Source organism: Callospermophilus lateralis, chromosome 8 (genome assembly GCF_048772815.1).
Source record: "Callospermophilus lateralis isolate mCalLat2 chromosome 8, mCalLat2.hap1, whole genome shotgun sequence".
NCBI classification, from domain to species: Eukaryota; Metazoa; Chordata; class Mammalia; order Rodentia; family Sciuridae; genus Callospermophilus; species Callospermophilus lateralis.
Genome location: NC_135312.1, coordinates 2,444,436 through 2,460,071, shown reverse-complemented (window position 1 = coordinate 2,460,071; position 15,636 = coordinate 2,444,436). Strand labels below are relative to the sequence as shown.

Below are 15,636 nucleotides of genomic sequence, written 5' to 3'. Positions count from 1 at the left end.
ATCAGAAAATGTCTTAATTTTACCTTCATTCTTTTGTAGGTGCTGGGGGTAGGGGCGTGCTGGGAATGAAACCTAGGCAAGTGCTCTGCAGTGAGTCACACCTGACTCCACCTTCTTTTTTTTAATATTTATTTTTCAATTTTAGATGGACACAATATCTATTTTTATGTGGTGCTGAAAATCGAACCCAGTGTCTCACGCACTCTAGGTGAGCACGCCACCATTTGAGCCACATCTTCAGCCCCCCCCTTTTTAAAATATTTATATTTTAGTTGTAGTTGGACACAATACCTTTATTTTATTTATTTTTATGTGGTGCTGAGGATCGAACCCAGGGCCTCGCACGAGCTAGGTGAGCGCTCTACCGCTGAGCCACAACCCCGGCCCCTCTCCTTGATTCTTAATGGCTTTTTGGTTGGGGATAGAATTCAGTGTTGGCGGTTATTTTCCTTCAGCAGATTGAAGACCCGGATAACACCACCTCTGGCTTCGCATGCTCACCATTGAGAAGTCAGCTGTTGATTTAGCAGTTGCTCCTCAAGAAGATCGCGTGTGATTCTTTGCTCTGGCCACTTTATGAAAACGATCCTTGGTTTCTGTAGTTCGTGTGGAACACCTGCATGTGCAAGGAGAGACCCAGCCACTGTTGACAGGCCGCCTAGGATGCCCTTCAGCATCCAGCAGGAGGCAGGGAGAGGTCAGCCATGGTGTTCTTTTCACAGCAGGCTGTTGCTCAAGCCTGGAGTCTCTGGACTGGCCAGTTTGGAGCCTTTCGGGCTGTTTCCTTCCAAATCCCTGGAAATACACAGGATGACAGGGAGAAAGAACTTGTCCTGCTGTACCGAGTGTGCTGTGACCAGCAGGACCTGACACTGACTTAGGTCCCATAGGATGATGAGAGCGTGGGAGACAGGTGCCTCTCCTGGTGACTCTGTTTCCCCCATGAAGCCCACTGCGTGCCTGTCCCGTGTGTGTGCCTGTCATTATCTGGGCGTGGGTCGCAGTGTGAATCTGCCTTCCTTGCCTCTGCCTGGAATCAGCGGGCTGGATCAATGTGCTGGTGGCCTTCACCAGCCTGGAGCTCTCTCAGGTTCTGTCCCTCTGCCCCTCTCCTCCTGGCACTCCAGGTCAGCGTCCGTCAGGGCTCTCCACCAGACCCCATCTTCTGTCATTTCTACTGCTTTGCCTCTGGTGGCTCTGTTCTGGATAGTTCCATCTGGTGGCTCTATTCTGGTTAGTTTCATCTGGTTTATCTTATTAGTCCCCTCTGGTTGTTTCTGTTCTGCTACTAAACCTTTGCTTAACCATCAAGTTCTGGAATTTTATGGTTTTCAGGACTGGAATGCTTACCTCTTTCTACAGTATGCAGTGTCACTTCTGCTAGGTTCTAGTTCCCTGCAAAACCTCCCAGCCACGCAGGCTTTCTCCTCACAGCATGCTGTTTCAGAGTTTCTCAGTTCCAAGCTGGAGCCTCTGAGCGTGCCTCTCTTTTTAAGTACCTGCCCATTCTCACTCACCAGGCCTCATCTCGCATGCATGGTTATCTTTGTGTACTGGACATTCTATCTGGAAATCATTATAGAAGTAATTTGAAGGTTAAGGTATTATCTTCCAGAAAAAAAGATTTTTTCTTTCAATGCCACACTCCTAGGGATCCTAGAAGACTTGGGCTCTCTTAATCCAAGTTCCAGTTTTGAGAAATGGTTGGAATGTGGTTGGAATGCAGAAACTTGGTCTGGTCCCAGTGGACCACATATATTTGAGAGCTGATTTATTTCCCAGTTGCCCTTAATGTTGGGTGGGCTGGACCCCATAGTGGAGAGTGCACTTCCTGAGATCCCAGTTCTGGCATGCTCTGGATTTGATTTTTGTTCCCTAGTCTCCCGGGTCTCTTGTGCAAATCAGCAGAAGCTGCCCTAGTATCTGGGTATTCAACTTTTCCTGGCTTTATCCACAAAAGCCACTTTCTCCTGATGCTTCTATTTATCTAGCTTTATTTTCATCAGGAGGATAATCTATGTTCTATAGTCCATCAATATATACTGAAGTTCCTCCCAGAAATACTAAACATAATGTTGAGACTCCTGATCCTTCCATTATTTCTGTTTTTAACACGAATGCCTCCAGAGTATTCCTTTATCAGGTAAAGTACTGCATTTTGGGGCTCATGAATATATTTACCATGCTAAAGAAGTAGCTGTTTGAAGCCAGGTGAGATGGCACACACCTGTAATCCCAGTGGCTCAGGAGGCTGAGGCAGGAGGATTGAAAGTCCAAAGCCAGCCTCAGCAAAAGTGAGGCACTAAGCAACTTAGTGAGACCCTGTCTCTAAATAAAATACAAAATAGGGCTGGAGATGTGCTCAGTGGTTGAGTGCCCCTGAGTCCAATCCCTAGTACCCCCCCATAGTTGTTTATTTTAGCAACCATTTATTTATATTAAAAAACAGGTGTTGTATTTGGTCAAATGCCTTTATAGCCTTTATGAAAATGATCTTTTATTTTTCCTTTGAACCTATTCACAAGTTTGTTTTATTGGAATAAACCACATAACATTATGATGCAATTTTTAAATGTGTTGTTGGCTTCTGTTTGATAATATTTTATTAAAGATCTTTACATTAATATTCATAAAAGAACATGGAGTTCTTTGTGAGGTCTACATAAGATTATGGTCATCCATTTGTACTTGCTTTATAAATAGGATTGGGAGGTTTTCTTTTTATAGGTTCTGGAACATTTAAATTCATTTGAACTATTTGTTCTTTGAGGTTTGCTAACATTTCCATGTCATATTGAGGCAGAACATAGAAATGGGGACCTTGGAGAGTGGGATCCCACCCCCCAGGTTAAAATCCTAGGCGCAGCTTGTGTTGTGGTGGTGGTGGTTTTGGCTGCCTAACTGAAAGGACCTCTCATGCTTGGATGTCCTAGCAAGCTCAATGCAATATAGCTGAAATGTAAAACTCATTCATCCCCCCACAAAAACTGCACCCCACTAAGTGTCGGCTTAATTTTTAACAGAAAATATGAAATACCCTTCAGTCAACTTTTCCTAAAATGCCAATCAATTTTATTAATTCTGTAAGTAGTTCAGCACCTACTTGGGAATCAGGACTCGTGCAAAATGCCTGCAGAACAACTTGAGCTTAAGTGAGTCTCTCCGGTGATGTTCTAAAACCCTGTTATTCCACTGCCATCAAAAACTAAACGGAACGCCTCGTGTAGGGAGCGCCTCAAGTCACAGGCTGTCTGAAGTGCCACTTGCAAAGGGAACCTCCCATTGGACGCATCCTCGCTCCCCCGCCCCCGCTCCGCGGAGCAGACCGACAGGCATGATGTCACCCACTATCCCGCAGCTCGCGCCCCGGCCCGCTCCTGGCGAGCATGCGTGCGGCCCAGGTTCTATCCTCAGCACCACATACAAAGATGTTGTGTCCGCAGAAAACTAAAAGGTAAATATTAAGATTCTCTCTCTCTCTCTCACAGATCAGTTTGCCAACTCTCAGGGGGTGAAGCCTTATAAATAGAGAGGGAGAGGCTAATAAAGGGGAGGAATACTCATTTCTTTTCTGGGAATAGGCAGAGATCTTCCAGGAAATTGAGTGCCACCTCTTTTTACTCCTTTTACGGTCTGGTGTTTTAGGCATGGTGGCTGGTAGGTACCTGTAGCTTTAAGGTAGGGAGAGAAAGACGCAATAAGTCAAGTTAACCCTATATTATGAGACTATAAAACTATATTATAGTTTTGGCAAACCATTTTCAAATGATCAACATGTCTACATGCAAAGCCAAATAGAGTCTGACCCTGTTATGCTCGAATTCGGGACCCCCAAAGACCACCAGAGACCCAAGATCAATGTAAGCAGCAAAGAGGTGTTTATTGCGAGCTAGCTCAGTCCTCAGCGCACACACACAGCAACTGGTGACGCTGAGAGGCCCTGAGCCCAGGGTTTGCAGCATTTTATACATTCTTTGGAGAGGGCAGGGACTTCACATACATCATAGCATCTCTTAGCAAATCATCACACACCATGGGAAAATCAAATAACAACTCTAAAACATGATTAGCACATTCACTGGCGGGAACAAGTTGGGTAGGGGTGATTGGACAGTACAAAGGGGGTATTCATTTGAACTGATTGGTTTAGGCCATGAGGGGAGTACGTGCTGAACTACAGGGTTTCCCAACACGTTATCAACCACCATAAACTACTGGAGGGTCATCTGGCATCCCAGGTATTTCCCTGTCTCATGCTGATTGGTGGCTGCTAGGGGGCTGCTATGGATCCCCACCTCGCCTGATTGAGTCAGGGATACCTGGTGCAGCAGATCTCTCCTGTTATTTGTAGATAAACAACTTAGCAGGGTGGGAATGTGCTTAGGAGTGCTCTGTGGGTTTTTCCAAGGACAAAGGCCATGTCCCTTCCTTGGACAGGCTTTGCTGAGATAGAGGCTGGTTTTTCAACCCAAAGGTTAAAGCTGCAGAAGGGACAAACTTCCTGTGAAGGCAGACCCACTCTAGCCATCCCATGGGCCCGAGCCAAGGATCAGCATTCCTTAGTCCCAGAAAACTAACCCAGGCAACTATCACCACCATCGTGACTGTATGAAGCAAGTGAAAGATTAACATTGTGTTGCCCAGCTACGTGACCAGAAAAATTAGTGATTTTTAAGTCAATTAAGAGAAAGTGAAGCTAGAGGGTTTATTTAGGTTTTTTTTGGGTAACACTCCTTGCTTCTATCTTTTTTTTTTTTTTAAGAGAGAGTGAGAGATGAGAGAGAGAGGGAGAGAGAGAGAGAGAGAATTTTTTTTTTTTTAATATTTATTTTTTTAGATTTCGGCAGACACAACATCTTTGTTTGTATGTGGTGTTGAGGATCGAACCCGGGCCGCACGCATGCCAGGTGAGCGCGCTGCCGCTTGAGCCACATCCCCAGCCCCCCTTGCTTCTATCTTGATGTAACATTTTCATAATGATCTGGAAGGTCAGATTGACAGGAAATTCTTGGACACTCAGAGATCAACACCAAGAGATGGTGACATGGGAAGAGTTCCAGACTCACTCACCGCCTGCCTCCCTTCTCTTCCCACCTGAAGCTCTTCCATTGCAAAAGAACCTCACACATCCCCAAGTAGACACCCCAGCAGTCTACCTCTCTGGACCGTGTCCTTTCTTCCCACAAACACCGCCTGTTGGCCAGCCTTTGGATATGCTTGGCCCTTGGAAGCTGAGATCTAGATGAGACACCTGGAAGGAGCTCAGGGCTGGTTTCAGAGGGGGTTCTGGGGAAAACAGGTGCAGGTGGTCTATCTTCCCACATCCTCCTCCTGCTGTGGGAGAGGGCCTAGGGAGGCTGGCATGGAGCCCTCAGAGCAATCCTGGATCTAAAGGGGTCCTGTTATGTCTCATGTTCAAACCAGAGTGATACCTAGTGTTCCTATAGTACCTTAATCCGAGTGTGTCAGAACTGAATTGAATTGTAGGACACCCAGTTTGTGCTGGAGAATCGTTCCTGTGGGGAAAACCCCACACATCTGGTGTCAAAATGTCTTGAGAGTGGCATGAATATGGAAAGAAAACAATGTTTTTTCCTATCTTAGTGTGGGAAGCTGTTCTCGCACGTGATTAAGCTACCTCCCTGACTGGGTGTGAGGCGCTCACACCAGCTGTGTCAGAGCTTCCCCACCCTTTCCAGGTGCCAGGGCTTGTCCCTGTGGGGGTGTGACTGACCACTGACCTAGAAACCAATCACTGATCCTGACCTTGGAATGCTGTCCCCCTCGACCTTCATTGGATAGAATTTTCCCAAGTTTTTTGTTCCCCAATAAAAGCCCACTCTCTGGCGTGCTTCTTCCTCTCTCCTGCTGGTCTCTTGTGTAAACCTCGCTACCACATTAGGTGGCTAGAGGTAGGAGCTGGGAGAAGCCGTGTCTTAACTGGGCAAGAAAAAGGTAAATTGAGTTTTATGTGTCTTTAATTTGATTTCACTAGTTAACTTCTATGTTTGGAACCTCTAGTATGAAGCTAGCGTGCTAGTCACGCAGCAGATTTGGCGCCCACGAGGGAGCATATTAGGCTCCTTGTTTTCCTGGTTCAAGAGTACTTGCTTCTGTGCATACAGGAAGTAAGTTCATCACTGTGCACCTGCACCAACAGAGGACCACCTAGACAGATGGACTTGGACTGTAAACAGGTGGTAGCACAAAGGTGATCTGTTTTCCTTATACTTTCCTATATTTTTTATAAGCATGTGTTACTTTCTGTGATTAACAATATTTACTGAGCAGTTGCCATGTACCAAACACCCCGCTAAATGTTTCAGACACAGCTTTCCTCACAGTGTCCCCTGAGGCAGGAACTCCCATCTTCATCCTACAGATGAGGACAGCAAGGTGGACGAGAGAGGGGGCCAGAGGCAGCGGTTGTAACCAGCCTGCAGAAAACCTCAATCTTAATGCTGTGTGTGTGTGTGTGTGTACTAGAGACTGACCCAAGAGCGCTCTACCTGTCAGCTACATGACCAGTACCTTAAAAAATTTCTGAAGGCTGGGGTTGTAGCTCAGTGGTAGAATGCTTGAAGCATAGCACGTGTGAGGCACTGGATTTAATTCTTGGCATCACATAAAATCAGTAAATAAAATAAAGGTCTTCTGTCCATCAACAATGAAAAATATTTTTTTAAAAAAGTTTTTGAGACGGGATTTCATTAAACAGGTCTCAAACTTGCAATCCTTCTGCTTCAGCCTCCCAAGTAGCTGGGATTACAGGCACGCACCATGGCACCCAGCTCTCTTATGCTATTTTGCCTCAATCAGAAGATAAACAAAGTCATTTCCATCCTACTACTGAAGGCCTCAGATCCCCAAATTAACTTCCCTGTCCCCTCATCCCAATACAAAGAAGGTTCCCAGCCTCACAGAGACAAAACACTGGCCTAAGTGCCACTGTGCTTGAGGCTTCAGAGGACGTGTGGAAAAGCAACTTCCATGAACACCCGGATACAATCTAGACTGCAGAAAGCACTGGGGGTGCAGGCAACTCGGCAGTGGCCGAGCAGGTGGGCCATCTGCTTCGGATGCAGCTGCCTGTGCCGCTCCCAGGAAGGCAACCTGAAGGGCCTCTACTCTAGCCCTGAGCAGGCGGGATTCCTTCCTCACACAGCTGTCTGATGGTGTTACCACTCTGCTTCAAAGTCACGGAGATCTGTCCCCTGACTTCTCACACAGCAGAAGTTCTCAGCTACAGGCAGAGAAGATGGAGGCTCCCCTTGGGCCTTCTCCAGCTCGACCTTGTCGAATGCTCCTGATTTGCAGAAGTCCCTGATGGACTGGGTGGAAAAGAAGGTCCAAATTCCACAGAGAATTCTGGACCATCCTGAAAGCCCTCTCTGGTTAAGTGATGTCTCTCCCTCCCTCTGGTTTCCTGCTCAACTCAGAGTGCCCTCCTCTTGAAAAATGCAATGCTGCCCTCCTCGGTATGTGTGCCCTCCACACATGTCCTGCTGCTGCCCCTCCATGGGCAAACAGCTCCTGGACCTTGGCTTATGGCCTGACAACCACGAGAAGGTCCCACCCTAGTTCTCAACGAGCCTCACTTACGCATCCTCGGACAGGGCCAGACGCATCAGTGGAGCCGGGGAACTGTATTTTGTGGGGTACTGAACCCAGGAATGCTTTACACTGAACTATATCTCCAGCTCTTTTTATTTTTGAGACCAAGTCTTAGTGGCTTTGGACTTCACAGAGTTGCTAAGCTGGCTTCAAACTTGAGACCCTCCTGCCTCAGCCTGTCACTGGGTGTGGTCCCTGTGCTCAACAGGGCAACTTTCACTTAGCGTTTCAGGACGACATTCCTGAACCCCACTCCACCACAGACAATAAAACTGTCTCTTTTTATTGCTCTAGAGAGCCGCCTGCCATTTTATTGCAGGAGCCAGGCCTCCCTTCCACAGGGGAGAACCAAATAAAGAATGTGCCTATGTATATGCACTCCCATGACTTGATTTTAATTCTATTTTCATCCCACCAAAGTTCCCAGTGTCCAGCATCACTAAAAAAAGGTCCACCATGAATTATAAATGTGAGTTATCAATTTTTAAATTTTGGCATCTCTTAATCTCTGTGGGAAGTTCCTAAACTGAGTGCCAACCAAAAATACCTGGAATGTTGGCACACTCATCCAGGACACAAGCATAGGCCTCTCACAGACCTGCCTGGCTAGCTTTCCAGCACTGTAACGGAATGCCTGAGTTCATCAACTAATATAGAGAAAAAACTGGTTTGGGCTCAGTTTTGAAGGTTTCGGTTGGATCATGACTGGTTGGGCTCATGGCTCTGGGCCTGTGGTGAGGCAGCAAGTGGCAAAGTAAAACCATTTACATCACAAACCAGGAAGCAAAAAAGAAAGAGGAGAGAGACTGGGCTCCCACAATCTTCTTCAAGGGCACACCTCTCACTAGGCCCCACCTCCCAAATGTCCCACCACCTCCCAAGGTGCACCCTGGTGACCACTGAATCCTCAGCACGGGCCCTGGGGAACACTTGTTCAAATCATAGCAGTGCCCTTGCCTCTGGAGTCGCCGTCTGACATGAACTCCAACAACTCAAGGCCAACACAGGCCAGAAGCACAGTCCCAGCAAGCCACAGCACTCTGTGGTAAATCACCCTCATGCCTGGTGCAGTGGCACACAACCGTAATCCCAGTGGCTCAGGAGGCTGAGGCAGTAGGATCTCAAGTCCAAAGTCAACCTCAGCAACTTAGCGAGGCCCCAAACAACTCAGTGAGACCCTGTCTCTAAACAAAAAAATATTTTAAAAAGGGCTGGGGATATGGCTTAGTGGTTAAGCATCCCTGGGTTCAGTCCCTGGTACCAACAACAACAACAACAAAAAATCACTCTCGAATGCTGCTCCAGGAGCCTCTGCCTGCTAAGCCCTGACCACCCTTCTTCAGAGGGCAGCAGACATGCTCAGCCACAGAGACATGGACATCAGGAAGGTGGACACAGGGCCATGGAGAGACAGGGTGGACTGTCATAGACTCGAAGCCCTCCTCCCTTCTCTGTGGCACCTGTGGAGCATGACCAAAGCACCAGAGAGTTTCTGGGTACCTGGAGGTGCTCTATTTTTTTCTTCAATCTAGCTACAATGAAAAGACAATAAAGATATTAGTGCAGAAAAATTTGTAAAGGCACACTTTAAGCTTCATCATAGATTGTGTTTATTACAATTTATTGAGGGGATGGGACACTGAGCACGTGCTCCTTCGTGGCACCAGGTCTGGCTCTGCAGTCTGCATGGTGAGTGGTCAAAGTGTTGATTCCCCTTCCTTCTCGCTGGGGCTGGTGCCCAGGCAGCCCTGCAACACACAGCGCAATGGCCAGCCTCAGGCACGTTTCCAAGGCAAACTGGCTCAACTCTCCTTACGTGCACATTCAGACCTCAGGATCCACGGTTTCTCCATGCATGGATCCAACCACTCCGAGTCAAAGATATTTTTTAGAAAACAATAAAAAACAACAATTCAACAATAGCAAAAAATAATGCAAATTTTAAAACAAAATGTAACAACTATTCATGTAGCATTTACATTGTATTAGGTGTTATAAGAAATCTAGAGATGGGAATGAATACAGGAGGATGTGTAGTTTATTTGCAAATATTATCCATCTTATATAAGGGATTTGACATCCTCAGATTTTGGTATACTAGCAGGGGTGGTCTTGGAATGAATCCCCCAAAGATACTGAGGGACAACTGTATATAACAGTTGAAAAACTTCCGGGGGATGCTAATTGTAAGGCAGGCAAAAAATCTTAAATATTTTCTCCTTATTTACTTCAAAAATGGAAGATGCTTAATTTGCATACATACAAAATGCTTCAGATAAGCTCCACTCCTTAGTCATTCTTAGTCAAATTCACACAGCCCACGGTTGAGAGCAAAAAGGGAGTGAGGTTTACTGGCTCCTTCACCAAGAAGCAGCATGGTGAGGAGTTGTGTAATGCTGCATGAGTACATTCTCTCATCTGCAGGTTCTCCATGACACAGACACCGTGACAGGCCCCAAGAGAGCATTTCCAAGCACACTCAGAGCAGAGGTGGGCAGCACAGGTTGGTCAGTGCATGACTGCCCTAGTTCTCACAGGACATGTGGTCAGAGCAATTGCTACTTTGGGAGGTTTTTCCACCTAAGTCTTGTTTTCTATACGGAAAAAGACAAATTAGAATGCTCGCATTCAAACTCCTTGAGAATGGTCAGGTATGAGCACAAATAATGCACTCATCCAAGGAGAAAATTTTTCTTGGTGATTTTTTTTTTCTAAATTTAATACTACTACAGAAAATCTCTTCAAATGAATCCCTTTTCAGGAGGGAACCTGCTTCCTGTGTGCGAGCAGGCACCAAGATAGCTGAGGAGCAAGCACAGCATGCAGGAGGTCAGCAGCAGGCCCTGCTCAGGGGGGTTCCACAGGATGCTAGGCTCTGAGCTTAGCTCAAAATGCCTCATCACTGGCAAGGAGCTACTGTGAGAAATGCTGGCAAGCCACTGAGGCTTTTTGAATCAGAACAGTCTCCTCATCAGCAAATATCATTGTGAGGAGTTATTTTGGCCCAACTGTAAGTAATGCCATGTTTTTTAAACTATATGAAATTTCTTTTTTTTTTTTTGGGGGGGGGAGGGCACTAGGGATTGAACTAAGGGGCACTCAACCACTTAGTCACATCCTTAGCCCTGTTTTGTATTTGGGGTATAGCCTCACTGAGTTGCTTATTGCCTCACTTTTGCTGAGGCTGGCTCTGAAGTTGCAATCCTCCTGCCTCAGCCTCCCAAGCCACTGGGATTACAGGCATGCGCCACCATGCCTGGCAAACTATATGAAATTTCTAATAGAAGACATTGCAAAAAGAAAGTACTGTTTTCACCTTGGTAAACAGTTTCTCTTTTGACACATTATATGTGTATATACATATACACATATGTACATGTATGGGTACTGGGATTGAATCAGGAGTGCTCTGCCACTGCACTCCATCCCCAGTTCTTTTTATTTTTTGTCTTGAGATAGAGCCTCACTAATTTGCTGAGGCTGACCTTGAACTTGTGTCTCATTGCTTCAGCCTCCCAATTTGCTAGGATTACAGATATGCATCACTGTGCTCAATGACACATCATATTTCTTTTAAAGTTTTTACCCCTCCACTGAAGACTCTATAGAAGAAATTTCTTTTTCGTCTGAGAGCTGGAGGACATTCCTTTGCTTTCAGATCCAATGACAAATTTCCCTCATTTTCACTTTCGTTGATATCCCTGAAGCATCCAGATTCGATGATCTGCACACACAAAAGAGAGCACAGAGAAGCTGCAGAAACACGTAAGGTCAGGGGTCCCCCAGAGCCATCCATCTGCCCCTACCCGTACCCATGCTTGATGTGGGGCACCCCAGAGCTCCTCAGCCCATTCTGGTTCCCTTTCCCGACTCCTCTTCCCTGTTTCCTGATCACTTCTTGGAACAAGTGTTGTGGCCTCTTCTCTTCCTCTCTGAGTGTGCTACCAGAGGAATTAATACCACGGCTGTCAACACCCTGCTTAGGGAGCAGGACTCCAGGATGGCAGGCAAGCCATTGTGATGGCTGCCTCCTATACACTTCTTTACTGTGACTTACTTCTGGGTAACTGCCAATATGGTCTTGGCTTGTCCATGGTCTAGTCACAGAATTAAATGCCCGGCATAAATTCACCTTCCAAATATGAATAAATGTGAGCATGCGAGCACCTACACCCCCGCACACTTCTGTCACTATTGGAAGTAGCATAAACCTGCTCTGCTGGAAAGGGTAGTACCTCAGTCTGCCAGGGGATGGAGACACACCCAGTAACAAATTGAGCGTAGAAGCTGTCATCTGTGGTGTCCAGGTAGACTCCTTTCACTGCAGAGAACCGCCCAATATCCACGACATCCTTACAATAAATGGCATGAGGCTGTGCCCCAAGAACAGACAAAGGCATCAGCTCGTGAGATGAGTGGAGTAATCCTTAGCTCCCTTAATCACAAAGAACGAAGGCATGCAAAACCCATATTTAAATGCCACCAGGCTGGAGTGTACTGGCGCACGTCTATAATGGCTCTATAATGTGAGCTGTCTCTGTGTTCTCGTTTGCTTAAGGTGAGGACTAGGACTACCCCAGGCCCCTGACCTACATGTTCCCCAACCCTTCTCAGAACTATGGAAATGGTCCCTCCTCAGAGACTGCTGGCAGCCTGCCTTCCCTGTTCCTGACCCTAAGCAGTCCACCTCTCCAGACCAGATGGCCCATCTGAGGTCCTTGTCATGGACTCCTGTCAGATGATGCTGTTCCAAATGTGCTGGTCAGCCTGACCTACTGCTTATCTCTGCAGAGACCTTGCCTGTCTTGTTCTCCCTGTGCCTTAATACCTTATAGCGCTGACTAGCAGGTAGTGGGCATTTGTTAAATATGTCACACGGGAATCAATTCCAAGGAAGCTGTAACATATAATGTGAAGATAAAGACACAAAGCAAGTCCTGAGCAAGTCCTACTACTACTAAAAATATTTTAATCATACACCTATCTCTACTCCACCAACCCTACAACACTTCCTCGTCTTCATGTTTCTAGAGGGTCTGTAGCAGGCTGTTCAGGATAGAGTTGAAGCTGCTTTTGCTCTGAGTTTATTTAATACAGAATATGATTACCTACCAGTCTTCCTGTCCTGCCCTAAATGATCTTGCCCACCAGACCCCTCCCATGACCTGGCCCTGCCCACTGCCTGCCAAAAGTAACTGACTCCTCCCATGGCCTGGCTCTGCTAAGGCTGTGTATAAAGTCCAGAACCTTGTGGCCAGAAGCTATTTTATCCCTGAAAGTGAGCCATATCAGGTATTTGAACAATTGACCCCACCACTGAATAAAGAGAAGTCTGCTGACCTGAAATCTGTTCCCCGCCTCCGTAATTTGTGCACTCATGTGCTTACACTTATGCTGTGCTGGATTCCCACAGGCCAGTGCCCTGCCCTGTGCTAAGCACTTTGGAGACATGATATCTTTTGATCCCAACAGCATGCCCAAAAGGAGGCACGGTGGCAGCGCCAGGGTCCTCAGGGTGGGGCCCGGCTATCATCCCAGGACCTTATGAAAACTGGAGCGGGGACTTATATTCCAGACTGAAGTAGCAGGAGAGCACTGCTTGTGAGAAAGTGAGCACAGGACAAGAGGTAAAACCTTTCCAGAGCAGAACAGGGATCTGTGTAACAGGGAGGGCCTGGAAGGGCAGGCCAGGGAGGTCTGAGGTGTCTGAGGGCAGGGCTTGGCTGCACCAGCAGTGACAGCTGACCCCAGGCCCTGGAGTTAGAGAGTTCCAGGAAGGTCTATGAGTGGCTGAGGGGGCTGGGAGTGAGGAAGGAGGTTGCAGCAGACATGACCTGCCCCACAGAGCTGAAGCCACACCATGACTGCATCAGATACTGTATCTGTTTGGGATCAGTGTTCTCAGACACCAGCTCCTGAGGGCAGCATACTTACATCAGGGCAGAAAGGTGGGTCCAACATGTTTGCCTCCAGTCTGCTGAAGCTGATGTTCTTGAACACGGGGTGCTGCTTCACTCCTGCAGCCCCCTCGCCCCTGCAGCCCAGCCGCTCACTTGGATTCTTGGTGAGTAGCTGCACAAGAGGCAAAAATGGGTCAACTTAAGCTCCTAGGATAAAAACAGAAACTCAAGACAGACTCCATAATAACCAAGGAGCCAGGGACAGCAGAAAGCACATATGTGTAAACACAGACACTTCAACTTCAAAAAAGTAACATTGTCTACCAAACCACATGAATTCTGACCACAGGATGATTCCCAAAAGGCAAAATTAAAATTTTGCCTTTGAGCTACCAGTAAATGAGGGTTTGGCTACCTTAACCCTTAAGTTAAAATATTTATGTCATAGGGGATTTTTTTTGAAAGGAAATAAAACAGTTGAGAACTTCAGAGACATCATTTTAATACTAAATCATATTTATAATTAGAAACCACTTTAAATCTATTCATTAAATCAATCAGCTAACTAAGGTTAAGGCAAAAATTCAGCAAACCTGGTTCTAGAAACTGTATATTCTTTTTTTTTTATGTTGGAAAAGGTAAAACTTTTAATAGCAAAATGAGTATATTCAAATGGAAAAAGCAGATTCACTGATACATGATAAGATTATGAAATATCCTTCCCCATACATTCAGCAGTTTTCATTTTTTCTTGTCTACTTTACCCTGCCACCTTACCCCCCTGCACATTTCTATTACTTTCCTCATCTGTTCCATGGACAGATTCTTTCCTCCCGCACAGTAATACAAAATCTTCACCCTAGGCAAACTACAATGCCTATCATTAAATTTTTAAAATATGCACTTTAACCTTCCTAACATCTGGGTAAGACCACTCCTTTCGCCTCATTCCCAGTTAGCTCCCACTCTTCAGGACAGACATGATGCTGTATTCGTCAATTTTCTAGATCTATGTTGGGGTGAGGAGAGTGTAAGTTGTAGCCACCTATGTTGTTTTCTCCAATAATTCTTTCAAAGTGGGTACACAAGAAATGAACTTCCTAAATTCTTCCATATCAAAAAATATCTTTGTTTTACCCTGGAAATCAAATGCCAATTTGGCTGGATACAGGATTCTATGGCGAAAGCCCTTCTGTAGGTGTTTTCTTCTTTCTCTCTAGAAGCCTTTAGGATTTTCTCTTTATCACTACAATTCAAAAACTTCACCAAGATGTGTCTCAGAGTCAGTCTGTTTTTGTCAATCACGCTGGGGATTCGGTGAGCCCTCACTATCCCAAGACTAGAATTCCTAAGCTCTGGAAAATCTTCTTCAATTACTTCCTGCAGTATGTCCTCTGCTTCATTCTCTTCACTCTCTTTTTCTGGGATTCCTATCAAACGGAGGTTGGCCCTTCTGAATCTATCCTGCCTCTCCTTTAGTGTTTAATTACTATCTGATGGGCCAAAATATCTATGAAATCCTCAGAGAATTGTGCCGTTTCCTCATCTAGATTGCAAAGTCTTTCTTCAAGGATGTCTATTCTACTCCTCAGATCATCTATTGATTTCTTAGTTCCCAGGATATCTGGAAGGCATTTTTTAATTTTTCCAATCTCTTCTCCCATCTCTCTGAGGACACCGATCACAGTTGTTCTGTAGTTTTTTTCTGTTTCCTGGATTAGGTCTGCCTCTTTGGATGTTTGTGTTTGAAGATTCTTCTGCATAGAAAACCCTCCTACTTCCTCTTCCTCCTCAAACTCAGAATTCCATAACTTACTGAACACCGTAATCTCTTCATCAGCTCCCATCTTTCCCATCACACTTGTTGCAGGAACAAGGCAACAGGTTGAGTCCAGTTTCTCACATAATATTGAGTCATCCTTCCTCCTCCTCCTCTTCCTCCCACCACTCCTCCTCCTCTTCCCCAGAGGTCTCCTCTTCTTCCATCTCCTCTTGTCCCTCCTCTTTCACATCACAGGCCCCTTCTTCCTCTTCTGCCCTCACATAAAAGATGTCTTCCTTGTGGGTCTCTGAGTCTTCTCCTGTCACCTCAAAGGTAGGGATTCCTTTATCCTTCCACTCT

General features: G+C 46.0%; 1 protein-coding gene across 10 annotated transcripts in view; it reads right to left on the bottom strand.

The window, feature by feature from the left end:
* Positions 1-9,200: 9,200 nt before the first annotated feature.
* Positions 9,201-15,636, bottom strand: part of Grk4 (G protein-coupled receptor kinase 4) — a 99,441-nt gene continuing 93,005 nt past the window's right edge. For 4 of the 10 annotated variants that reach the window (XM_076865164.2, XM_076865160.1, XM_076865166.1 and 1 more), the window contains 4 exons: positions 13,549-13,686; positions 11,850-11,987; positions 11,201-11,338; positions 9,391-9,482 (listed from right to left, as the gene is read on the bottom strand). In XM_076865164.2, coding sequence (XP_076721279.1) covers positions 9,417-9,482; positions 11,201-11,338; positions 11,850-11,987; positions 13,549-13,686 — 480 coding nt within the window. In that variant the 3' untranslated portion in view covers positions 9,391-9,416. Of the gene's footprint in view, positions 9,363-9,386; positions 9,483-11,200; positions 11,339-11,849; positions 11,988-13,548; positions 13,687-15,636 lie in introns of those variants that run through there. The other 6 variants (XM_076865167.1, XM_076865169.1, XM_076865168.1 and 3 more) reach the window with 4 other exon arrangements.